Genomic DNA, 25,635 nt, shown 5'->3' with positions numbered 1-25,635 from the left:
TCATACACCCTGTACCATGGAATCGGTACATCAAAAATGTCTTCCCATCTATTTTGCAATCTGTATGGCACAGTTGTCAACATCCTGGTCCTCAAATGAAACTGGTAAACTTTCCTATTCATGCTATTTTTATTCCTCCGCCAGTTTTGATCCTTTATATTGGGCAGACAGACTAGTTCCCTACCTCCTACCTACCTTCTCCATTTTTGGGGCAATGCTGTAATCAATTATGGTTGTACTCTTGGATTGAGCAGACCTTCCCGTACAATTCTGATAACCACATGAAGGACATAACTCTACCATTACAATTTACAATAAAATTTAAGAACAAAATACCTTTTTCAAACATCTTTCCCATGAATACAGGTATTTTATCAACCAGCACATTTGAGTTCAGACATAATATTTGTTGTAATATTTGTTCTATCTTTTCTGGGGGATGAAATTGAAATTGTAACCAGCTCTGTAATGCTTGTTTGAAAAAGACAGATACTTTGAAAAAAGTATCATTTTCAATTAATCGAAAATGAGACATGGCAATCTGCACAAAGGCCATTGTAAACAATGGATGAGCTTTTCTTATTAATATACTTGAGAACCATTTTGGGTTTAAGTTTTTTTTTTTATTACTTTCTTCTTCTTATTCCTGCTCGTCCTCCCCCTTCTTTCCTCAACCTCCATCCCTCCAGAGGTGACTTCCAGGAAGTTGTCTTCAGTTCTTGTTCTCCTCTAACTGATGTCTGTTGTGTAGCAGGCTGAAGACACAGAGCCCCCTGCTGGTGTGTTTTATAGAAACCTACCAGGCTGAAGACACAGAGCCCCCTGCTGGTGTGTTTTATAGAAACCTACCAGGCTGAAGACACAGAGCCCCCTGCTGGTGTGTTTTATAGAAAGCTACCAGGCTGAAGACACAGAGCCCCCTGCTGGTGTGTTTTATAGAAAGCTAGCAGGCTGAAGACACAGAGCCCCCTGCTGGTGTGTTTTATAGAAAGCTAGCAGGCTGAAGACACAGAGCCCCCTGCTGGTGTGTTTTATAGAAAGCTAGCAGGCTGAAGACACAGAGCCCCCTGCTGGTGTGTTTTATAGAAACCTACCAGGCTGAAGACACAGAGCCCCCTGCTGGTGTGTTTTATAGAAACCTACCAGGCTGAAGACACAGAGCCCCCTGCTGGTGTGTTTTATAGAAAGCTAGCAGGCTGAAGACACAGAGCCCCCTGCTGGTGTGTTTTATAGAAACCTACCAGGCTGAAGACACAGAGCCTCCTGCTGGTGTGTTTTATAGAAAGCTAGCAGGCTGAAGACACAGAGCCCCCTGCTGGTGTGTTTTATAGAAACCTACCAGGCTGAAGACACAGAGCCCCCTGCTGGTGTGTTTTATAGAAAGCTAGCAGGCTGAAGACACAGAGCCCCCTGCTGGTGTGTTTTATAGAAACCTACCAGGCTGAAGACACAGAGCCCCCTGCTGGTGTGTTTTATAGAAACCTACCAGGCTGAAGACACAGAGCCCCCTGCTGGTGTGTTTTATAGAAACCTACCAGGCTGAAGACACAGAGCCCCCTGCTGGTGTGTTTTATAGAAAGCTAGCAGGCTGAAGACACAGAGCTCCCTGCTGGTGTGTTTTAGAGAAACCTACCAGGCTGAAGACACAGAGCCCCCTGCTGGTGTGTTTTATAGAAAGCTACCAGGCTGAAGACACAGAGCCCCCTGCTGGTGTGTTTTATAGAAACCTACCAGGCTGAAGACACAGAGCCCCCTGCTGGTGTGTTTTATAGAAACCTACCAGGCTGAAGACACAGAGCCCCCTGCTGGTGTGTTTTATAGAAACCTACCAGGCTGAAGACACAGAGCCCCCTGCTGGTGTGTTTTATAGAAAGCTAGCAGGCTGAAGACACAGAGCTCCCTGCTGGTGTGTTTTAGAGAAACCTAAATTCAGAGATGTGTTGGCTCTTGTTACTCAAACTTTCACCTGAAACACATTGGTGCCTGTGTGTGTCTGTCTGTGTGTAAAGGGAAAGGGGATACCTAGTCAGTTGTACAACTGAATGCATTCAACTGAAATGTGTCTTCTGCATTTAACCCAGCCCCTCTGAATCAGAGAGGTGCGTGGGTCTGCCTTAATCAACGTCCTCATCATCGGCACACAGGGAGAAGTTGTTGTTGGGGGTACCTGCCTTGCAGAATGGCAGATTTTTACGCCTTGCCAACTCTGGGATTCTAGCAACCTTTTGGTTGTCTGGCCCATTGCTCTTAACCACTAGGCTACATGTCGTGTGTGTGTGTGTGTGTGTGTGTGTGTGTGTGTGTGTGTGTGTGTGTGTGTGTGTGTGTGTGTGTGTGTGTGTGTGTGTGTGTGTGTGTGTGTGTGTGTGTGTGTGTGTGTGTGTGTGTGTGTGTGTGTGTGTAATCCCTGTCTGTGTGTGTACTCTAGGTGTCCTACAGAATCTGGGGTTGGAGCAAGACTGTCTGTCTCAGAGAGAGGCAGAGCGCTACGTGGTGAAGATGGACCAGGAGGCCAGGGCGCGCATTGATGACCTCATACAGGAAGCAAACAGGAACCCCAACACACTCTTCATTCTGGTTCATGACCACGCTCACTGGGACATGAGCAGGTGTGTGCGTTTTTGTGTGTTTTTGTGAGTACCTGTGTATGTGCATGGGGGTGTGTGTGTGTCCTGACATGTGTGTTTCTGACATGATCATAACATATATATCCCGTGGTTCCCAGTGGAGGGTATGCTCCCAGCGGTGGTGACTCCGGCAGTGGGTTGGTGGACAGCCTGCTCAACTCCTGTCAGATCAGAGACGCCAACAACATCCTGATTCTCCACGTCACCTCGTTCCCCTTTGCCCTGCAGACACAACACACACGCATCAGCCCATACAACGAGATATACTGGCCCTCTGCTTCCAATAATGTAAGACACTCTCTCACATACACAAACAGTCACACACAGAGAGAGTCACACACACACGTACACTGTTTTCTTAAACTCTTGTGTGTGTGTGTGTGTGTGTGTGTGTGTGTGTGTGTGTGTGTGTGTGTGTGTGTGTGTGTGTGTGTGTGTGTGTGTGTGTGTGTGTGTGTGTGTGTGTGTGTGTGTGTGTGTGTGTGTGTGTGTGTGTGTGTGTGTGTGTGTGTGTGTGTGTGTGTGTGTGTGTGTGTGTGTGTGTGTGCGTAGGAAGTGGATCTGTACCTTGAGAAGACACAGTACTTTGGTGTGTGTGAGCTGCTGGACTCGACTCGTTCAGGCAGCGGTCTGCCTCTCCTCCGCTACGACAGCTCCATCGAAAGCATGGCCTCTGTCCTGGAGGAGAGGTAACACACGCATACACACACATACACACATACATGCATATACGCACAGAAACACACATATACTCACTCACGCAGTCACACAAACACAAAAAAATACACACAATACATAAGATTTCGTTTGGGCTATCATTTTTTTTTTCATATTAAATGTTTTATTTATTGAACCTTTATTTAACGAGGCAAGTTAGTTAAGAACAAATTCTTATTTACAATGGCAGCCTACCCCCGGCCAAACCCGGATGACGCTGGGACAATTGTGCGCCGCCCTATGGGACTCCCAATCACGGCTGGTTGTGATACAGCCTGGACTCAAACCAGGGTCTGTAGTGACACCTCTAGGACTGAGATGCAGTGCCTTAGACCGCTGTGCCACTCGGGAGCCCAGAAATGACACAAGCATGTAACTAAATTTCTTGATGCCCCTGTCCCAGGTTCCCCAAGCTACACAGTGCAGTGATCCGGACCCAGGTTTTAATACAACACTACTGTGTGGCCATGATGGCCGTGTCGGGTCCGTCTGGCTCAGGGGGGCGGAGCCAACATAAACACACCTCCGTCGAAACGCTGGAGATCGTCCAGAGCCTGCTTAGCGCCGCCCAGCGATGCCCCTCCCACCATGGTCACATGGTGCTGCTACGGCTCCTCTCATTGGCTCTGGCAGGGTGGGCCCACCAACGGCTGGTGTGGATCAGACAGAGACTGGGGCTGGGGGAGCTCTTTGAGATCATCCTGGGAAACCCCAGCCAAACCCTCAGCATAGGACAGAGCTTCACTGAGCGCATCAAGGTAAGGTTAAACAACAGGAGAACTGAAGGCCAGCATTCTGGAGTCGCCTCTTCACTGTTGACGTTGAGACTGGTGTTTTGTGGGTATTATTTAAAGAAGCTGCCAGTTGAGGACTTGTGAGGCGTCTGTTTCTAGACACTAGACACTCTAATGTACTTGTCCTCTTGCTCAGTTGTGCACCGGGTTCTCCCACTCCTCTTTCTATTCTGGTTAGAGCCGGTTTTCACTGTTCTGTGAAGGGAGTAGTACACAGCGTTATACGAGATCTTTCGTTTCTTTGCAATTTCTCGCATGGAATAGCCTACATTCCTCAGAACTAGAATAGACTGATGAGTTTCAGTAGAAAGTTATTTGTTTCTGGCCATTTTGTGCCTGTAATCGAACCCACAAATGCTGATGCTCCAGATACTCAACTAGTCTAAAGAAGGCCAGTTTTATTGCTTCTTTAATCAGGACAAAAGTTTTCAGCTGTGCTAACATAATTGCAAAAGGGTTTTCTAATAATCAATTAGCCTTTTAAAATGATAAACTTGGATTAGCTAACACAACGTGCCATTGGAACACAGGAGTCTGTCACGTCCTGACCTTAGTTCCTTTTTTATGTCTCTATTTTAGTTTGGTCAGGGTGTGAGTTGGGGTGGGCATTCTATGTTCTTGTTCTATGTTTTGTATTTCTGCTTTTGGCCTGGTATGGTTCCCAATCAGAGGCAGCTGTCAATCGTTGTCTCTGATTGAGAACCATACATGTTCCCACTTTGAGTTGTGGGTAGTTGTTTTCTGTCTCTGTCTCTGTACCAGACAGGACTGTTTAGTTTGTGCCGTGTTGTTATTTTTGATCTAGTGTTCAGTGTAATTAAAAGATCATGAACATGTACCACCTTGGTCCTCTCCTTCTTACACCTACGACAGCCGTTACACAGTGATGGTTGTTGATAATGGGCCTCTGTACTCTTATGTAGATACTCCATACAAAATCAGCCGTTTCCAGCTACAATAGTCATTTACAGCATTAACAATGTCTACACTGTATTTCTGATCAATCTGATGTTATTTTAATGGCCAAAAAAACAACAAAATCTTTCAAAAAACAAGAACATTTCTAAGTGACCCCAAACCTTTGAACAGTAGTGTATGTTTAAAGCGTCTCTGAGTAGGAGTGCTGATTTAGGATCAGTTTTGCCTTTTAGATCACATGAACAGGGATAAGGATCTAGCTTAGGGTTGTTACCCCACGTGACAGTTAGCTACAGTAGGTTCCTTAGTGGACAGCATTGTACAACAATCTCAAAGTAGGGCAGGCGACATATACTGTAACCTTATACAATCTATTACTGTCCTAGTACTTGGTAAACGCCTGTGTGTGTGTGTGTGTGTGTGTGTGTGTGTGTGTGTGTGTGTGTGTGTGTGTGTGTGTGTGTGTGTGTGTGTGTGTGTGTGTGTGTGTGTGTGTGTGTGTGTGTGTGTGTGTGTGTGTGTATGTGTGTGTCCAGACATGGCTGAAAATCCAGGAGACAGACTGGGTTCCTCGTACCTACCTGGAGCTAGAGGCCCTGCCCTGCATCCTCATCCTCTCTGGTGCAGACCCCCTGGGAGAGTCCCTACCCAGGTACACACGCACGTAAACACACTCACACACACACATACGCAAACATTGGATTGGTTGATTGATGTATTTTCTCTCTCCTCCGACCAGATCACTGAAGTACTGTGATCTGCGTGTGATAAGCTCCTCCTACCTGCAGCGCACGGCATTGGAGCAGGAGCTAGGATTGGCGGCCTACCTGGTGAGGGTGGAGTCCCAGGGGTCACAACCCCACGGCCACGCCCCCGGCCTGGGCGGTGACCTATCAGAGAGCGACTCAGACAAACTCAACAGCACCGACAATGAGGAGAAGGAGGGGGGAGAGAACAGTGAGAGATGTTCAGTTCAATTAAATACAACTAAATTCTAGGAATTAAATGAGACAATGTCAGGTGTTTCTAACACTTAACAACACATTTGATTGTTTATACATCAACAGTATAACTCACCTGTGTTCTTCTCTATATCAACAGTATAACTCACCTGTGTTCTTCTCTATATCAACAGTATAACTCACCTTTGTTCTTCTCTATATCAACAGTATAACTCACCTGTGTTCTTCTCTATATGTATAACTCACCTGTGTTCTTCTCTATATCAACAGTATAACTCACCTGTGTTCTTCTCTATATCAACAGTATAACTCACCTGTGTTCTTCTCTATATCAACAGTATAACTCACCTGTGTTCTTCTCTATATCAACAGTATAACTCACCTGTGTTCTTCTCTATATCAACAGTATAACTCACCTGTGTTCTTCTCTATATCAACAGTATAACTCACCTGTGTTCTTCTCTATATCAACAGTATAACTCACCTGTGTTCTTCTCTATATCAACAGTATAACTCACCTGTGTTCTTTCTATATCAACAGTATAACTCACCTGTGTTCTTCTCTATATCAACAGTATAACTCACCTGTGTTCTTCTCTATATCAACAGTATAACTCACCTGTGTTCTTCTCTATATCAACAGTATAACTCACCTGTGTTCTTCTCTATATCAACAGTATAACTCACCTGTGTTCTTCTCTATATCAACAGTATAACTCACCTGTGTTCTTCTCTATATCAACAGTATAACTCACCTGTGTTCTTCTCTATATCAACAGTATAACTCACCTGTTCTTCTCTATATGTTCTGTGTTCTCTATATCAACAGTATAACTCACCTGTGTTCTTCTCTATATCAACAGTATAACTCACCTGTGTTCTTCTCTATATCAACAGTATAACTCACCTGTGTTCTTCTCTATATCAACCGTATAACTCACCTGTGTTCTTCTCTATATCAACAGTATAAATCACCTCTGTGTTCTTCTCTAACCCTCTTCCTCTTCTCTTCCCTCTAGCTCTGAAATCTGACCTCCCTGGCCTTGGTCACAGCACTCCCTCTGTCCCTCACCCTCCCTCGGTTCTCCAGCCCTCCCGAACCTTCCCCGACAGCATTGCTGCGGACCCCCTCCATCCCCACACCACCCCCCAAGGCCCTCACCGCCCCCCCAACACCCAGCGCCGGCCCTCCAAGTCCACTTCCTTGGTTTCCTCCTCCCCCCTACCCCCCTCTCTCCTTCAGGGCTGCTCCTGGGCACGGGGGGTGAGCCGCCCCCCTTCCCTGCTGCTGCCCCGGGGACTCTATGATATCATCAAGGCACGCGACGGGAGCGGGCTGCCTCGCTGCACCTCCTTCCTACCACACCGGTCTGTGACCTGGGCCAGCTCCTTCAGGTAGGAAAAGTCACACACACAAACACAGTTGAGTAAGATGATGCTGTATATCAATGTTTCTAATGAAGCTTTCCCTTCCTCTGTGTCAGACCTCTGCTAAGTAAGATGATGACGTGTATAGAACAGTCTCTGTATTACCGCCAGTGGACCATCCCACAGCCTCACCACATGGACAGCAGCAACCGCCCTGCAAAGGGGCGCACAGACAACTTCCATCCCCGCAGACTGCTGCTCAGCGGACCCCCACAGGTATACACAGACATACACACATGCAGACTGCTGCTCAGCGGACCCCCACAGGTATACACAGACTTCCATCCCCGCAGACTGCTGCTCAGCGGACCCCCACAGGTATACACAGACATACACACATGCAGACTGCTGCTCAGCGGATCCCCACAGGTATACACAGACATACACACATACAGACTGCTGCTCAGCGGACCCCCACAGGTATACACAGACATACACACATACAGACTGCTGCTCAGCGGACCCCCACAGGTATACACAGACATACACACATACAGACTGCTGCTCAGCGGACCCCCACAGGTATACACAGACGTACACACATGCAGACTGCTGCTTCGCAGACCCCCACAGGTATACACAGACATACACACATACAGACTGCTGCTCAGTGGAAACACACACACACACACACACACACATACATAGCCTTACACACACACACCAAAACAAACACACACCATACTGACTCCTGTAACCTGTTCAGGTGGGGAAGACAGGGGCGTACCTCCAGTTTCTGGGCATCCTGTCTCGTATGCTGATCCGACTGATGGAGGTGGACATCTATGATGAGGAAGATATCAACTTCAGTGAGTTACCATGACAACACTCCCATAACCACTGTGGCTGTGGGTCTCTGAGTTGTGTTTTACACCTCTGTGCTATTGTATATTAGAGCAGTGAAGGGTGCAGAGTCTTAATAGCCCAGCGGCTCACTGGGAGCACCTTCCATTCAACTGAATGTGATGACAGATAGATACACCTTCCATTCAACTGAATGTGATGACAGATAGATACACCTTCCATTCAACTGAATGTGATGACAGATAGATACACCTTCCATTCAACTGAATGTGATGACAGATAGATACACACCTTCCATTCAACTGAATGTGATGACAGATAGACACACCTTCCATTCAACTGAATGTGATGACAGATAGACACACCTTCCATTCAACTGAATGTGATGACAGATAGATACACCTTCCATTCAACTGAATGTGATGACAGATAGATACACCTTCCATTCAACTGAATGTGATGACAGATAGATACACCTTCCATTCAACTGAATGTGATGACAGATAGATACATCATCTGGGCCGTGCTGACACAAACTATCATAGCCAACGGTCCAAGATTCTAGAAAACAGCTGTGCAGATGCAGAAGCGGTTTGGACTCTGATAACCCTACATGAGGTTGTTTTAAGGTGCTATTAGCTGTTATGAATGTATCGTGAATATATACATATCTGTGTTGTATAGGTGGTCAGCTGGAGCGTGTCCAGTACCAGCCAACCTGTGCCTCCTGGCCAGTCACAGACACACTGAGGGCCATTCCGTTTGACTACACCGTCCACGACCCCAAATATGAAGACATCAGCACTGTCTACTGCCCTGGCTACTACCCCAACACTGATGGTTGGACATTAAGCGGGACATCTCTCTAGGACCATAACATTATCATAGGCAGTCTTACTAGATCATTGTCTTGGACCTCCTGGTCTCTTGTTCTACTATTGTAGAAAAAACAAACTAGATAACCAATGACTGGCTAAACTCTGTAGCTGTGTACAGTATGTGGTTCTGGTTCTCAGATGATCTATGGTTATTCCATGGTTGTTGACTGGTGTTCTCCTGGTCGACTAACCCCCAGCCCCCCCTGTTCTCCCCCCAGGAATCCCCAGACGTCAGAAGGACGTGTATCTGCGGAGGCGTACAGCCAGAATCAAACTGTCTAAATACGCAGCCTACAACACCTACCACCACTGTGAGCAGTGTCACCAGTACACAGGCTTCAACCCCGCATACCAGGTGAGCAGAGAACACACACACAGTCTCAAACACACACACATTGTCTCAAACACACACACACAGTCTCAAACACACGCACACACACAGTCTCAAACACACACACACACACAGTCTCAAACACACAGATATGGTCTCAAACACACACACACACACAGTCTCAAACACAAAGACATGGTCTCAAACACACACACACACACACAGTCTCAAACACACACACACACACACACACAGTCTCAAACACACACATGGTCTCAAAACACACACACACACACAGTCTCAAACACACAGATATGGTCTCAAACACACACACACACACAGTCTCAAACACACAGACATGGTCTCAAACACACACACACAGTCTCAAACACACACACACACACAGTCTCAAACACACAGACATGGTCTCAAAAACACACACACACACACACAGTCTCAATATTATTAACTGTACTAATCAGTGCATAGTTGGTCTTTAATATGTTGTGATGTTGTATCTCTCTGGGACATGATCATGTATTCTATATCTGTAGATACATGATCATGTATTATAAATATATTATCATTTATAAATAAAAACATACAATGTCTTCCAAAGTTTTCAGACTCCTTGACTTTTTCCACATTTTGTAAAATTAATTTCTAAAATGTCCACATTTCAACAAAATTGATTCAATAAATAAAAATCCTCAGCAATCTACAAACAATATTCCATAATGACAAGGCAAAACAGGTGTAGATATTTTTTGCAAATGTGTTACAATTTAAAAACAGAAATACCTTATTTACATAAGTATTCAGACCCTTTGCTATAAGACTCTAAATTGAGCTCAGGTGCATCCTGTTTCCATTGATCATCCTTGAGATGTTTCTGTTTTTATTTTTTATACATTTGCAAAAATGTCTAAACCTGTTTTTGCCTTGTCATTATGGGTTATTTTGTGTAGATTTATTAGGGAAAAACTGATTTTTTAAATCAATTTTAGAGTGAGGCTGTAATGTAAGAAAATGTGGGAAAAGTCAAGAGGTCTGAATACATTCTGAATGCATTGTAGATGTGTAGATGTATATCTATCCTATATGTATAGATGTATATCTATCCTATATGTGTAGATGTATATCTATCCTATATGTGTATATGTGTAGATGTATATCTATCCTATATGTGTATATATATATCTATCCTATATGTGTATATGTGTAGATGTATATCTATTCTATATGTGTAGATGTATATCTATCCTATATGTGTATATGTGTAGATGTATATCTATTCTATATGTGTAGATGTATATCTATTCTATATGTGTATATGTATATCTATCCTATATGTGTAGATGTATATCTATCCTATATGTGTATATGTATGATAATGTATTCTATATGTGTAGATGTATATCTATCCTATATGTGTAGATGTATGATAATGTATTCTATATGTGTAGATGTATGGTAATGTATTCTGTGTGTGTAGATGTATGATAATGTATTCTATATGTGTAGATGTATATCTATCCTATATGTGTAGATGTATGATAATGTATTCTATATGTGTAGATGTATGATAACGTATTCCATATGTGTAGATGTATGATAATGTATTCTATATGTGTAGATGTATGATAACGTATTCTATATGTGTAGATGTATGATAACGTATTCCATATGTGTAGATGTATGATAATGTATTCTATATGTGTAGATGTATGATAATGTATTCTATATGTGTAGATGTATGATAACGTATTCTATATGTGTAGATGTATGATAACGTATTCCATATGTGTAGATGTATGATAATGTATTCTATATGTGTAGATGTATGATAATGTATTCTATATGTGTAGATGTATGATAATGTATTCCATATGTGTAGATGTATGATAATGTATTATATATGTGTAGATGTATGATAACGTATTCCATATGTGTAGATGTATGATAATGTATTCTATGTGTGTAGATGTATATCTATCCTATATGTGTAGATGTATATCTATCGTATATGTGTATATGTATGATAATGTATTCTATATGTGTAGATGTATGATAATGTATTCTATGTGTAGATGTATGAGAATGTATTCTATATGTGTAGATGTATATCTATCCTATATGTGTAGATGTATATCTATCCTATATGTGTATATGTATGATAATGTATTCTATATGTGTAGATGTATGATAATGTATTCTATGTGTAGATGTATGTAAACTAGTTTACATACACTTAGGTTGGAGTCATTAAAACTAGTTTACATACATTTAGGTTGGAGTCATTAAAACTAGTTTACATACACTTAGGTTGGAGTCATTAAAACTAGTTTACATACACTTAGTTTGGAGTCATTAAAACTAGTTTACATACATTTAGGTTGGAGTCATTAAAACTAGTTTACATACATTTAGGTTGGAGTCATTAAAACTAGTTTACATACACTAGGTTGGAGTCATTAAAACTAGTTTACATACACTTAGTTTGGAGTCATTAAAACTAGTTTACATACATTTAGGTTGGAGTCATTAAAACTAGTTTACATACATTTAGGTTGGAGTCATTAAAACTAGTTTACATACACTTAGGTTGGAGTCATTAAAACTAGTTTACATACACTTAGGTTGGAGTCATTAAAACTAGTTTACATACACTTAGGTTGGAGTCATTAAAACTAGTTTACATACATTTAGGTTGGAGTCATTAAAACTAGTTTACATACATTTAGGTTGGAGTCATTAAAACTTAGGTTAGTTTAAAACATACACTTAGGTTGGAGTCATTAAAACTAGTTTACATACACTTAGGTTGGAGTCATTAAAACTAGTTTACATACACTTAGGTTGGAGTCATTAAAACTAGTTTACATACATTTAGGTTGGAGTCATTAAAACTAGTTTACATACATTTAGGTTGGAGTCATTAAAACTAGTTTACATACACTTAGGTTGGAGTCATTAAAACTAGTTTACATACACTTAGGTTGGAGTCATTAAAACTAGTTTACATACACTTAGGTTGGAGTCATTAAAACTAGTTTACATACACTTAGGTTGGAGTCATTAAAACTAGTTTACATACATTTAGGTTGGAGTCATTAAAACTAGTTTACATACATTTAGGTTGGAGTCATTAAAACTACTTTACATACATTTAGGTTGGAGTCATTAAAACTAGTTTACATACACTTAGGTTGGAGTCATTAACACTAGTTTACATACACTTAGGTTGGAGTCATTAAAACTAGTTTACATACACTTAGGTTGGAGTCATTAAAACACGTTTTTCAACCACTCCACACATTTCTTGTTAACAAACTATAGTTTTGGCAAGTTGGTTAGGACATCTACTTTGTGCATGACACAAGTACTTTTTCCAACAATTGTTTATAGACATATTATTTCACTGTATCACAATTCCAGTGGGTCAGAAGTTTACATACGCTAACTTGACTGTGCCTTTAAACAGCTTGGAAAATTCCAGAAAATTATGTCATGGCTTTAGAAGCTTCTGATAGGCTAATTGACATAATTTGAGTCAATTGGAGGTATACCTGTGGATGTATTTCAAGGCCTACCTTCAAACTCAGTGCCTCTTTGCTTGACATCATGGAAAAATCTAAGTAAAACGAGTCCTATATCGACATAACCTGAAAGGCTGCTCAGCAAGGAAGAAGCCACTGCTCCAAAACCGCCATAAAAAAAGTCAGACTACAGTTTGCAACTGCACAAGGGGACAAAGATCCTACTTTTAGGAGAAATGTCCTTTGGTCTGATGAAACAGCTTGGTCACAAATGGATCTTCCAAATGGACAATGACCCAAAACATACTTCCAAAGTTGTGGCAAAATGGCTTAAGGACAACAACGTCAAGGTAACGCCCTGACCTCAATCCCATAGAAAATTTGTGGGCAGAACTGAAAAAGCGTGTGCAAGCCCACAAACCTGACTCAGGTACACCAGCTCTGTCAGGGGGAATGGGCCAAAATTCACCCAATTTATTGTGGGAAACATTTGACCCAAATTAAACAATTCAAAGACAATGCTACCCAATACTATTTGAGTGTATGTAAACTTCTAACCCAGTAGGAATGTGATGAAATAAATAAAAGCCTAAATAATACATTCTCTCTACTATTATTCTGACATTTCACATTCTTAAAATAAAGTGATGATCCTAACTGACCTAAAACAGGGATTTTTACTAGGATTAAATGTCAGGAATTGTGAAAAACCGAGTTTAAATGTATTTGGCTAAGGTGTATGTAAACTTCTGACTTCAACTGTATGTATGATAATGTATTATATATGTGTATTTTATATGTGTAGATGTAGAAAATCTTTATTATATATGTGTATTCTATATGTGTAAACATATGATAGCTTCTTCTATATGTGTGAATGTATGATAATATATTATATCTGTGCATATGTATAATCATGTATTATATATGTGTATTCTATATGTGTATATGTATAATAATGTATTCTATATGTGTATATGTATGATAATGTATTCTATATGTGTAGATGTATGATAATGTATTCTATATGTGTAGATGTATGATAATGTGTTATATATGTTTATTCTACATGTGTTGATGTAAGGTAATGTATTCTATATGTGTAAGGACAGATGCTTGGAGAAGAGAAGCAAGTACAGGGAGTGAACATTTAATTAATAAACATATGTATGATAATGTATTCTATATGTGTATTCTATATGTGTACATGTATGATACTGTATTCTATATGTGTACATGTTCAATCATGAATGTATGTGTAGATGTATGATAATGCATTCTATATGTGTATATGTATAATAATGTATTATATATGTTCATTCTATATGTGTAGATGTATAATAATGTATTCTCTATGTGTAGATGTATAATAATGTATTATATATGTGTAGATGTATGATAATGTATTCTATATGTGTAGATGTATGATAATGTATTCTATATGTGTAGATGTATGATAATGTATTCTATATGTGTAGATGTATAATAATGTATTATATATGTGTAGGTGTATAATAATGTATTATATATGTGTAGATGTATGATAATGTATTCTATATGTGTATATGTATGATAATGTGTTATATATGGTTATTCTACATGTGTAGATGTATAATAATGTATTCTATATGTGTATATGTATGATCATGTATTCTATGTGTAAATGTATGATAATGTATTCTATGTGTAAATGTATGATAATGTGTTATATATGGTTATTCTACATGTGTAGATATATGATCATGTATTTTTTATTTGTGTATTGTATATGTGTAGATGTATGAGTTGACCCTGCATGCCTTCACCTTCTCCCACCTGCTGCTGGGGGAGGATATTCAGCTCTACTTCATCATTCCCAAGTCTAAACACCACCACTTCAGCTTCAGCCAACCAGGAGGCCAACTAGAGAGCATGAGACTGCCCCTCACCTCCGATTGGGTAATCTAACTAAGCCCCTCACCCTTAATACTAACCCTAATACCCATTCTCTACCGTTCTTCCTGAGGTGTGCACTCATTCACTCCCCTTTATGGATGTGAAATAAATGGATTGGTTTAAGAAATAGGGTGCTAACTCATTACAGCAATCGAGTGCCTTTAAATCTGATAGGGGGATTGAGCAGGTACACATGTCAAGGAGAAGAGTAGAGAATCGAACCATAGCAGTACACTACCAACCCCTTCCTCAAACCCACAATCAGTGAAGTGAGGATGCACTGCATAATCTCACCACCAGGGAGCTCCCAAGAGCCTATTTTTCCTCTCTTACTCTTTATTCATTTCTTTCTTTCTTTATTTCCTATAGTACTTCCATATCTGAAACCTCCACTAACATATACAGTCAACATAATACATAGTATAGAAACACTGAAAAGATCAAATCTTTGTGGAACCCACTCAAACTTGTGTATGTTTCTCGTTCCCCTATCAGAACCCAGACTGTATCAAGAGTCCCATCTTCACCCCAACAACAGGTCGTCATGAGCATGGCCTGTTCAACCTGTACCACGCCATGGATGGGGCGGCCCACCTCCACATCCTGGTCATCAAGGAGTATGAGATGGCTGTCTATAAGAAGTACTGGCCCAACCACATTATGCTGGTGCTGCCCACCATCTTCAATGGAGCCGGGCTCGGTACGCTATAACTACCTCCAGCTCCACTCTCTTTCTCACTAACTCACTCATTCTCTTACTCTCTCTCACTCCCCCTCCCTTCATCTATCTCTCACCCTCTCCCCCCACACAAACAAACAAACATACATTATGAGATACAGAGACAATGTCTCCCTTTCTGACCTCTGCCCCCCTCCCCCAGGTGCGGCCCACTTCCTGATCAAGGAGCTGTCCTATAACAACCTGGAGCTGGAACGCAGGCGCAGGGTGGAGGGAGGAGGGCCGCCAGCCGACGTCTGGCCCTTCATCATCCTCTCTGACGACTCCTGCGTCATGTGGAACGCTGTGGACCTGGACTCACGCAGGTATACAGTCACACTCACACACACACACACATACACACGACAAGGAATGATTCTCAGCTACACACACAACAACGCAATTCATTGCTGTCCTTGCATAGCTCTGTAATCCTCTCTTTCTCTCTTCCAGTACCTCAGGCCATGCAGAGAGGAACGTGTCTCTGAAGCAGATGTTGCAGCACATGGAGGCGTGTCCTGACCTCACACAGTTCGGCCTCTGTGGGATCAGGAAGTGGAGCAGTCACTCCCCAGGTCAGGGGTCAGGGGGAGGAGATCGTCACAGGGAGCCTTTCTCCAGAGGACACCTCCACGACTTCCTGCTTCTAAACGTGGACCTGACCCAGGGCATCCAGTTCAACCAGAACAGGTGAGACAGTAGACTATAATTGAATTATATGCTAGAATAGTCCTGTACAACCAAAATGGATTAGAGAGGACAGACACTTGACTCTAGATAAGTCATTTGTTTTGGAAGAAGAGTATGGTGGCAGGTTGAAATGGTTTCTATGTGAACCATCCCTCACTCTTTCTCTCTGCCTCTTCTCTTTCCCTTCGCTCCTCTTCTCCCTCTCTTCCTCTCTTCCCCCTCTCCTCCTCTTCCTCCTCAGATTTACGTGTGATGATGTTGACTTCACCCTGCGAGTCCACAGCGCTGGTCTGCTCATCTGTCGTTTCAACAACTTTAGTGTGATGAAGAAACAGATCTCTGTTGGAGGATACCACACCTTCATCATCAAGAACAAGGTACAGTCTTACACACACACACACACAACCACACACACAAACATACACTCACAACATCATCTTCAAATCAAATGTGGTGTTCCGCAGGGATCGATTCATATCCCTCTGTAATGTGATGTCTCAGTTGTAATGTTGTTGTACCGTTCATGCTAGGACCATTGTAATGTTGATATAATGTGTGGTTTCAGATGACTGACGTCCCCACCTCGGTCCAGCCGTCTCAGTATATCTGTGCCCCGGACAGCAAGCATCCATTCCTGGCCACGCCTGCACAGCTACTGCTGGAGAAATACCTGCAACACTCTAGCCTGTTCCCCCTTAGCACATGCAACTACACACACCCCATACTGTCTGTAGACTGCTACCTCAACCTGGGGCCTGAGGTACACACACACACACACACAAATAAATATGTGATTGTTCCGATGTCAGATCAGTCATTGGGGCATATCTCTTTCCCTCCCTCTCTCCTTCCTTCATTCCCTACATCCACCCCCCCCCCCCCTCTCCAGGTGACGGTGTGTTTTGTGAGTTCCAGACCTCACTCCATCAACATCTGTACTACAGGGCTGCTGTTCAGCGGCCTGTTGCTCTGCTTCTGGGATTCCTTCGTCACGCCAGGATTCCTAAAGAACTTTCACTTCCTCAAAGGTAAACGTCCACAGACCCATGCAGGCAGACTCACACACAGAGAAGTCATCACTTACTCAACAGTATTCTCTCTTCCCTCCTCCAGGGGCGGTTCTGTGTGTGATATGTGCTGACCGCAGCTCTCTGAGACAGACAGTGGTGAGGCTGGAGCTCGAGGACGAGTGGAGGTTCCGGCTGAGTGACGAGTTCCAGACAGCCAACGCTAAAGAGGACCGGCCCCTCTTCTTCCTCACAGGGAAACACATATGAACCCCCCTAACTCCTAAACCCATGAATCTCAACCCGTACCCCTCAGCTTGAACCCTGCTGTAGGTTCAAAACAGAAAGGCAAAAACTGTCTGTACACTTCTAGTGGATCAAGCCAATAACCCATGGAGAGAGTAGCTGCTAGTGAATATAGCTATGAGTCTGCGACTTGTATGGCTCTGTTTACTGTAGCATTGCTGTGGTATTTACTACAATACTACAATACTCCAATCAGCCTTCCTCCTCTCTGGTGTGATTTGTTACAAGTCATCATTCCACAGTGCATGTCACCATTCTTATTGTAGATAATGAAGTGTCGTTTTTTTTAAAGAAGTTTTTTGTGATATACAATGATTCAATATTTTGCATATATTTTGACAGTTTTGTGTCATGTAAAAAGTACTTATCTATCTAAAAGAAGATGTTCTCTGTAGTGATTTCACGCCGGTGTTCTTCAAGAGGTGAGAACTCTTATGTGCGTGTGGCTCTCATTTCTGACGCTCTGTGTTTGTGGTCTCCTGATTATCAATATGTTGAGAAACTTGAATTGATGTTGTCATGTTCTATAGACACAATGTCCTGTGTACTGTTATGTTTTACAATGTATAAATGTACATGTTCTGAAAACAGTCTCAATCTATTTTACAGTATCTGCTGTTGGTTATGCTGTACATCCGTCTGAATGATGTTTTTTACCATCAGGTCCGAGAGAACCACTCGGAGTGCAGGCTTTCATTCCACCCCAGCACTAACACACCTGTTTTAAATAATCAACTAATCACAGGCTGTATGTAGTCTGGACCAGGAATAGTTGATGCGGGGCTGGAACAAAAGCCTATGCACCCATTTGCTGTCCAGGTGCTGGAGTCATAAAACCCTGCTCTAAACATTGACTCACTGCTCTTCACACATCTCTCACAGCAACTCTCATTTCCCACCACTAGTAGGTGGTGTCTCCCTGTTTATTCCCGCCCTTTGTATTATTTTTGCTAAACATAGGAGAAGAGACACTATCTGTGGCCAGCAGAGGGCAGCACACACTATACATTTAAACTGACGGTCAATGGAAGCTATTGCCACTGGGCTCAAGTTGAGGACAGATGAGAACAATTAATCAAGTCCAATTGAAATGTGCCTTACTGACACCTAACAGTGTTACCTTACACCTAAGTTTTCCTCTTAGCGGACCACTAAGATAATCAGTCATTATGTAAGAGTCTTGTGGCCTACTGTAGTTATACAGTATTATACAACGGGTGGGTATAATCCTGAATGCTGATAGGTTAAAACCGCATTCCAGCCAGTGTCTATTCCACAAATTGCCACTGGCTAAATCTATGACTTTAAAATGCCTTTTTACTCTGTTCCATCTGACTGCGCAATCCATTGTCTCATCAACCCAGCCAAGCAATTTATAAACTTTATTTCCAGTACAAAAAGCATCTAGACATTATCTCACATTTCTTTTAGACTAACATTTAGTTTTCAACAGCAGAGATTTGTATAAACCTTGCTGTCTTGTCTCTCCGACATTTGAAACATTGTTTCAATATTGAAATTCGATCTCCAGCTGTCCCATAGCGAAGAACGTTGGGAGTCTGTACTAGCTAGGGCAGGAGGGGGGAGGGGGATATCCAAGGGGGCAGATAAGGACATCTATGGCCATTCAATTGAGCTGTGTGTCCTGGGTTGGAGGGACATGTTGAGCTGACCTACCTGTCTAGCAGCCTTTGATCCAGGTGGTATAGAGCAGCCACGTCACCTGTGATACAACATCGTATTAGACGTCCATCCAAGTCGGAGGACGTTGGGAGATGACATGGAAACCGGCCAATAGGGGCAACAGTTATCACTGTTACCTTCAAGTTGGTTGCAGTTTTAAACATCTGCCTCTGGTGTAAAAAGTTGCATGCTTGAATCCAGCGATAGAAAGTTGTTTTTGAGATTTTTATTGTAAGCCGATCCCAAACCATAACCCTTACCTTAACCATTCTTAGTTCATACCTAACCTTAGTATTACAGAGTTAATGCCTAAAATTAACCCTAACCGATTGACATTTGAGAAACATGGATGTGGCGTGAGACTGTGGGAGCTTGTAGGATATAGGAGGGGGTGTAGAGCAGAGGGTAGAAATTAGGGGACAGAGTCTCACTCATGACGGGCCTGTGTGTCTGTGTGTGTCTGTGTGTCTGTGTGTCTGTGTGTGTGTGTGTGTGTGTGTGTGTGTGTGCCGTCCTGGCCTTTTAAAGGAGCTGGGATAAGATCTGGTGGGTGCTCTAACGTTTAGCTTTGGAACGCGGTTCTCAGAACACACTGGATAAAATTAGTCCCACAATATCTCCAGAAACACTATATAGACAGTCTGACAAGTGAGAACGAACACAGTATTACAGTCTTACACAGAATAGCTGGGATCACTACGTGCTTTAACTGTTTTATTGAACCTTTACTTAACTAACATCTGAACACACTTGTTTGTTAGATCACAGAGTATCTAAAACACACACTTCAGTCGGATCACCCGGTTTTTAACACGGAAACACACCTTTTGGATCGTATATCTGAGTGGGGATCAAGCCGTGTCATGGAATCATGACCCCAGAGGAACATCTGGAAAAATTCTGCAACAATGCCAGTCCCAACTGGTCCTGGGTACGGTGACCTGTCTGTCTGTCCACCTGCTTGTCTGTCTGTCTGCCTGCCTGTCTGTCTGCCTTCTTGTCTGTCTGCCTGCCTGTGTATGTCTGCCTGTCTGTCTGTCTGTCTTCAGTCACTCACTCTCTCTCTGTTTCTCTCATCTCTATCATATCATGGACAGACAGACGGTCCTATAATGACCTAAAACAGTTCTTTACCAACCATACTCTCTCTGAGTATGTCACTATCTGAGATAGAAGACTACTATAACCTGAGTCTAGACAGACTGTTCTGTTGCTGAATATCCGTCTGTAGACAGTCAGTGGCGGCAGTTGAGACTATATAATTCTGAGAAAGCGAGGGAGAGGCAGAGAGTGGGATGAGGTTGGAGAGAGATGGGCTGTTGGAACATCTCAAAATGCGCTGTGCACTCAAAAGGCTTCCTTGGCCACAAATAAGAATATGGGCGTCGATGACGTGGACGATGTCGATGAAGGCAGTACCCCCGCAGCTCTGTGTTTCAGAGGGCTGTGTTAAATGAGAAAGACACATTTCAGTTGAACGCATTCAGTTGTGCAACTGACTAGGGATCCCCTTTCCCTATACTGAAGGTACTGAAAGTGTAACTCTGGGTATGAACCCAAGTCATCTGTGTGCCACAAGATTGTGGTAACAAAGTCTAGGCTTTAGCTGGGGGAGCAAATGCCAGTCTGAGACCCGATTCATACAATTGGCCAACCTGATGCGTACCATGCTGGCTCAGATATCTTCTTTCCAGCATGGTTCCAGCAACTATGGTGGATACGTAACCAGGCCAGCCCAGTTCAGCTTGGTTCAGTTTGGCCCTATAGTGTGAATCAGTCCTCAGGTCTCAGGCAAGGTGACTCATGCCCTATCACATCTGGACAAAAGCAAGACCTATGTAAGAATGCTGTTCATCGACTACAGCTCAGCATTCAACACCATAGAACCCTCCAAGCTCATCATCAAGCTGGAGGCCCTGTCCCAACCCTGCCCTGTGCAATTGGGTCCTAGACTTTCTGATGGGCCGCCCCCAGGTGGTGAAGGTAGGAAACAACATCTTCAATTTACTGACCCTCAACACTGGGGCCCCACAAGGGTGCGTGTTTAGCCCCATCCTGTACTCCCTGTTCACCCACGACTGTGTGGCCATGCACGCTTCCAACTCAAACATCAAGTTTGCAGACGGCAAGTGTGCTTGATTACCAACAACGACGAGACAACCTACAGGGAGGAGTTGAGGGCTCTCGGAGTGAGGTGTCAGGAAAACAACCTGTCCCTCAACATTAACAAAACAAAGGAGATGATCATGAACTTCAGGAAACCGCAGAGGGAGCAGCCTCCTATCCACATCGAAGGGACAGCAGTGGAGAAGGTGGAAAGTTTTTAAGTTCCTCGGCGTACACATCACAGACAAACTGAAATGTTCCACTCACACAAACAGTATGGTGAAGAAGGTGCAACAGCTCCTCCTCAACCTCAGGAGGCTGAAGAAATGTGGCTTGTCACCCAAAACCCTGACAAACTTTTACAGATGCACAATTGAGAGCATCCTGTCAGGCTGTATCACAGCCTGGTATAGCAACTGCACCGCCATCAACCGCAAGGCTCTCCAGAGGGTGGTGCGGTCTACACAATGCATCACTGGGGAAAACGACCTGCCCTCCATGACACCTACGACACCCGATGTCACAAGAAGGCCAAAAAGATTATCAAGGACATCAACCACCCGAGCCACTGCCTGTTCACACCGCTACCATCCAGAAGGTGAGGTCAGTACAGGTGCATCAAAGCTGGGACCGAGAGACTTGAAAAACAGCTTCTATCTCAAGGCCATCAGACTGCTAAACAGCAATCACTAACTCAGAGAGGCTGCTGCCTACACTGAGACCCAATCACAGGCCGCTTTAATAAATGGATCACTAGCCACTTTATAAAAAACCACTCTATATAATGCCACTTTAATAATGTTTACATATCTTAGATTACTCATATCACATGTATGTACTGTATTTTATACCATCTACAGCAACTTGCCTATGCCGCTCGGCCATCACTCATCCATATACCTACATGTACATATTCTCATTCACCCCTTTAGATTTGTGTGTATTAGGTCGTTTTTGGGGAATTGTTAGATTACTTGTTAGATATTACTGAACTGTCGGAACTAGAAGCACAAGCATTTCTCTACACTCGCATTAACATCTGCTAACCATGTGTACTTGAAAAATAATCACTGAATTTTCTAATAGTTCCTAGAAACACTGAACATGAGTATTACTGTCTGTTCCAGGCCGTGTCCCATGAGCAGCTTATGTACCTAGGTGAATGAAATAACTGTTACGAAATCAGGAGTCAAGAGGCTGGGTGTGTGCGTGTGTCTGTGTGTGTGTCTGTGTGTGTGTGTGTGTGTGTGTGTGTGTGTGTGTGTGTGTGTGTGTGTGTGTGTGTGTGTGTGTGTGTGTGTGTGTGTGTGTGTGTGTGTGTGTGTGTGTGTGTGTGTGTGTGTGTGCCCAAAACGTCTGTACAGACAGGGACGCATTTGGCAAGAGGGGCACACACACACACACAGCCCTCCTCTGAGCTATCTATTTACATTGGGCCCCAATTCCTGGAGAAACAACATTCCTACAGTGGCCTCTGCTACTACTTCTGTAACAGCGGTCACATGCTGCAATAGATACTGTTCTCACTCTGCTGCTTTCTATATTTCCGTCTGGCAGCCCAGCCCTCACGACACCCAGGGTGACTCCAGGACGCAATGGGTGGAAAACGTTCTGTAATATCATAATGAGAGGAATTCTGGAGCTGTTCTTGGAATTCTTGAGCAATAACAAATAGCTTGCTGAATTTGGACAGGATGTGCAGAAATCAATGTGTGTGTTAAATCAATGTGTGGTATGCCAAGAGAGAGAGAGTGTGAGAGAGTGTGAGTGTGTGTGTGTGTGTGTGTGTGTGTGTGTGTGTGTGTGTGTGTGTGTGTGTGTGTGTGTGTGTGTGTGTGTGTGTGTGTGTGTGTGTGTGTGTGTGTGTGTGTGTGTGTGTGTGTGTGTGTGTGTGTGTGTGTGTGTGTGTGTGTGTGTGTGTGTGTATATAATTTCACTGCTGAGTGGGGTAGAAGAGACATAGTAAATGTAAATCCGGGACACTTCATTTATTATCATATGTTGCGTTTCATATGGTATCTATTAATTAGTGGTGGTCCATCATCCATTTCATATGTTATATTATGATATATTATGAATTACAATTCATACAATATGTTTACGAATTACAATTTGTTGTTGTTAACGTTAGCTAGGTGGGTAGGTGGCTAACGCTAGCTAGGTGGCTAACATTAGCTAGGTTAGGAGTTAGGTTAAAGGGTTAGGAGTTATTTAAGGTTAGGGGAAGGGTTAGCTAACATGCTAAGTAGTTGCAAAGTAGCTAATTAGTTAAAATACTAAAGTTGTCCATGATGAGGTTTGAACACAAAACCTATGGGTTGCTAGATGTTCGCGCCATTATACCCATCCACCCCGACCAACCACCCTACTTTTGTTTTTGACTTAAAGGCCCTGACACGGAAAATCATGTTTTTCATCAAATTGGATGATATTTGGATGAAACCAGCTCATAGCAGGTTGACCCAAGTATGATAAATGACTGTACCAGGAACATTGACAAGTTGATCATACAGTTACTGGTCCCCTCCCCCGTGCTTCTACATCTACATTGCTTGCTGTTTGAGGTTTTAGGCTGGGTTTCTGAATAGCACTTTGTGACATCTGATGATGTAAAAAGGGCTTTATAAATACATTTGATTGATTGATGTCAATGGTAGGCTCTTATAGTTGTAACTACTTTAAATATATAAAGCCTTAAAATGTCATCACTTGGGCGCATCATAAGGCTTTTTTACAAACCGTAAGATAGCTCAAGCATAACGATACTGGTGAATAACCCTTAATCATTTGTGTTGTGACTTGTAGCTAGCAGACTACTTACCAGCATGCTAAAAAAAGCCAACTGTGTTGTGACTTGTAGCTAGCAGACTACCTACCAGCATGCCAGAAAAAGCCCACTGTGTTGTGACTTGTAGCTAGCAAACTACTTACCAGCATGCCAGAAAAAGCCAACTGTGTTGTGACTTGTAGCTAGCAGACTACCTACCAGCATGCCAGAAAAAGCCCACTGTGTTGTGACTTGTAGCTAGCAGACTACCTACCAGCATGCCAGAAAAAGCCCACTGTGTTGTGTCTTGTAGCTAGCAGACTACCTACCAGCATGCCAGAAAAAGCCCACTGTGTTGTGTCTTGTAGCTAGCAGACTACCTACCAGCATGCCAGAAAAAGCCCACTGTGTTGTGTCTTGTAGCTAGCAGACTACCTACCAGCATGCCAGCAGACTACCTACCAGCATGCCAAAAAGCCCACTGTGTTGTGTCTTGTAGCTAGCAGACTACCTACCAGCATGCCAGAAAAAGCCCACTGTGTTGTGTCTTGTAGCTAGCAGACTACCTACCAGCATGCCAGAAAAAGCCCACTGTGTTGTGTCTTGTAGCTAGCAGACTACCTACCAGCATGCCAGAAAAAGCCCACTGTGTTGTGTCTTGTAGCTAGCAGACTACCTACCAGCATGCCAGAAAAAGCCCACTGTGTTGTGTCTTGTAGCTAGCAGACTACCTACCAGCATGCCAGAAAAAGCCCACTGTGTTGTGTCTTGTAGCTAGCAGACTACCTACCAGCCCATGCCACAGAAAAAGCCAACTGTGTTGTGTCTTGTAGCTAGCAGACTACCTACCAGCATGCCACAAAAAGCCCACTGTGTTGTGTCTTGTAGCTAGCAGACTACCTACCAGCATGCCAGAAAAAGCCCACTGTGTTGTGTCTTGTAGATAGTGTAACGGATGTGAAACGGCTAGCTTAGTTAGCGGTGTGCGCTAAATAGCGTTTCAATCGGTTACGTCACTTGCTCTGCAAGGGCCGCGGCTTTTGTGGAGCGATGGTTCGTGGGTGACTGTTGTCGATGTGTGCAGAGGGTCCCTGGTTCGCGCCCGGGTATGGGCGAGGGGGACGGACGTAAAGTTATTATGTTACACTAGCAGACTACCTACCAGCATGCTAGAAAAAGCCCACTGTGTTGTGACTTGTAGCTAGCAGACTACCTACCAGCATGCCAGAACACTACACTACAGTGTATTCTGTAATCAGCTACAAAACAATATAAATACAGTTGTGTATTGCTGCAGTTTGTCTGGTATCCAGCAGTCCATGATCAGCTCTGTTGACTATGACGAGCATTTTGCAGAGAAAGTGGGGTGAAGCACACTATTTAGGCTCAGAATAACATTGTTTACCTGGTCATCAATGACATGTG

The 25,635-nt window shown here is 43.0% G+C and overlaps 1 protein-coding gene across 5 annotated transcripts in view; it reads left to right on the top strand.

Moving 5' to 3' along the window:
- Positions 1-18,236, top strand: part of LOC124001811 (protein GREB1-like) — a 59,850-nt gene extending 41,614 nt beyond the window's left edge. For 4 of the 5 annotated variants that reach the window (XM_046308899.1, XM_046308900.1, XM_046308902.1 and 1 more), the window contains 19 exons: positions 2,429-2,609; positions 2,726-2,915; positions 3,180-3,316; positions 3,748-4,102; positions 5,593-5,708; positions 5,796-6,013; positions 7,038-7,413; positions 7,503-7,764; positions 8,153-8,255; positions 8,935-9,090; positions 9,347-9,483; positions 14,775-14,936; positions 15,429-15,633; positions 15,815-15,977; positions 16,105-16,341; positions 16,583-16,718; positions 16,907-17,101; positions 17,231-17,369; positions 17,455-18,236. In XM_046308899.1, coding sequence (XP_046164855.1) covers positions 2,429-2,609; positions 2,726-2,915; positions 3,180-3,316; positions 3,748-4,102; positions 5,593-5,708; positions 5,796-6,013; positions 7,038-7,413; positions 7,503-7,764; positions 8,153-8,255; positions 8,935-9,090; positions 9,347-9,483; positions 14,775-14,936; positions 15,429-15,633; positions 15,815-15,977; positions 16,105-16,341; positions 16,583-16,718; positions 16,907-17,101; positions 17,231-17,369; positions 17,455-17,618 — 3,632 coding nt within the window. In that variant the 3' untranslated portion in view covers positions 17,619-18,236. The remainder of the gene's footprint in view (positions 1-2,428; positions 2,610-2,725; positions 2,916-3,179; positions 3,317-3,747; positions 4,103-5,592; positions 5,709-5,795; positions 6,014-7,037; positions 7,414-7,502; positions 7,765-8,152; positions 8,256-8,934; positions 9,091-9,346; positions 9,484-14,774; positions 14,937-15,428; positions 15,634-15,814; positions 15,978-16,104; positions 16,342-16,582; positions 16,719-16,906; positions 17,102-17,230; positions 17,370-17,454) is intronic. The other variant, XM_046308901.1, reaches the window with a different exon arrangement.
- The last annotated feature ends 7,399 nt before the right edge of the window (positions 18,237-25,635 follow it).

The sequence above is a fragment of the Oncorhynchus gorbuscha genome, linkage group LG17, assembly GCF_021184085.1.
Source record: "Oncorhynchus gorbuscha isolate QuinsamMale2020 ecotype Even-year linkage group LG17, OgorEven_v1.0, whole genome shotgun sequence".
Taxonomy (NCBI): domain Eukaryota; kingdom Metazoa; phylum Chordata; class Actinopteri; order Salmoniformes; family Salmonidae; genus Oncorhynchus; species Oncorhynchus gorbuscha.
Note: the sequence above shows the minus strand (reverse complement) of the source record. Positions and strands in the feature narration are given on the sequence as shown.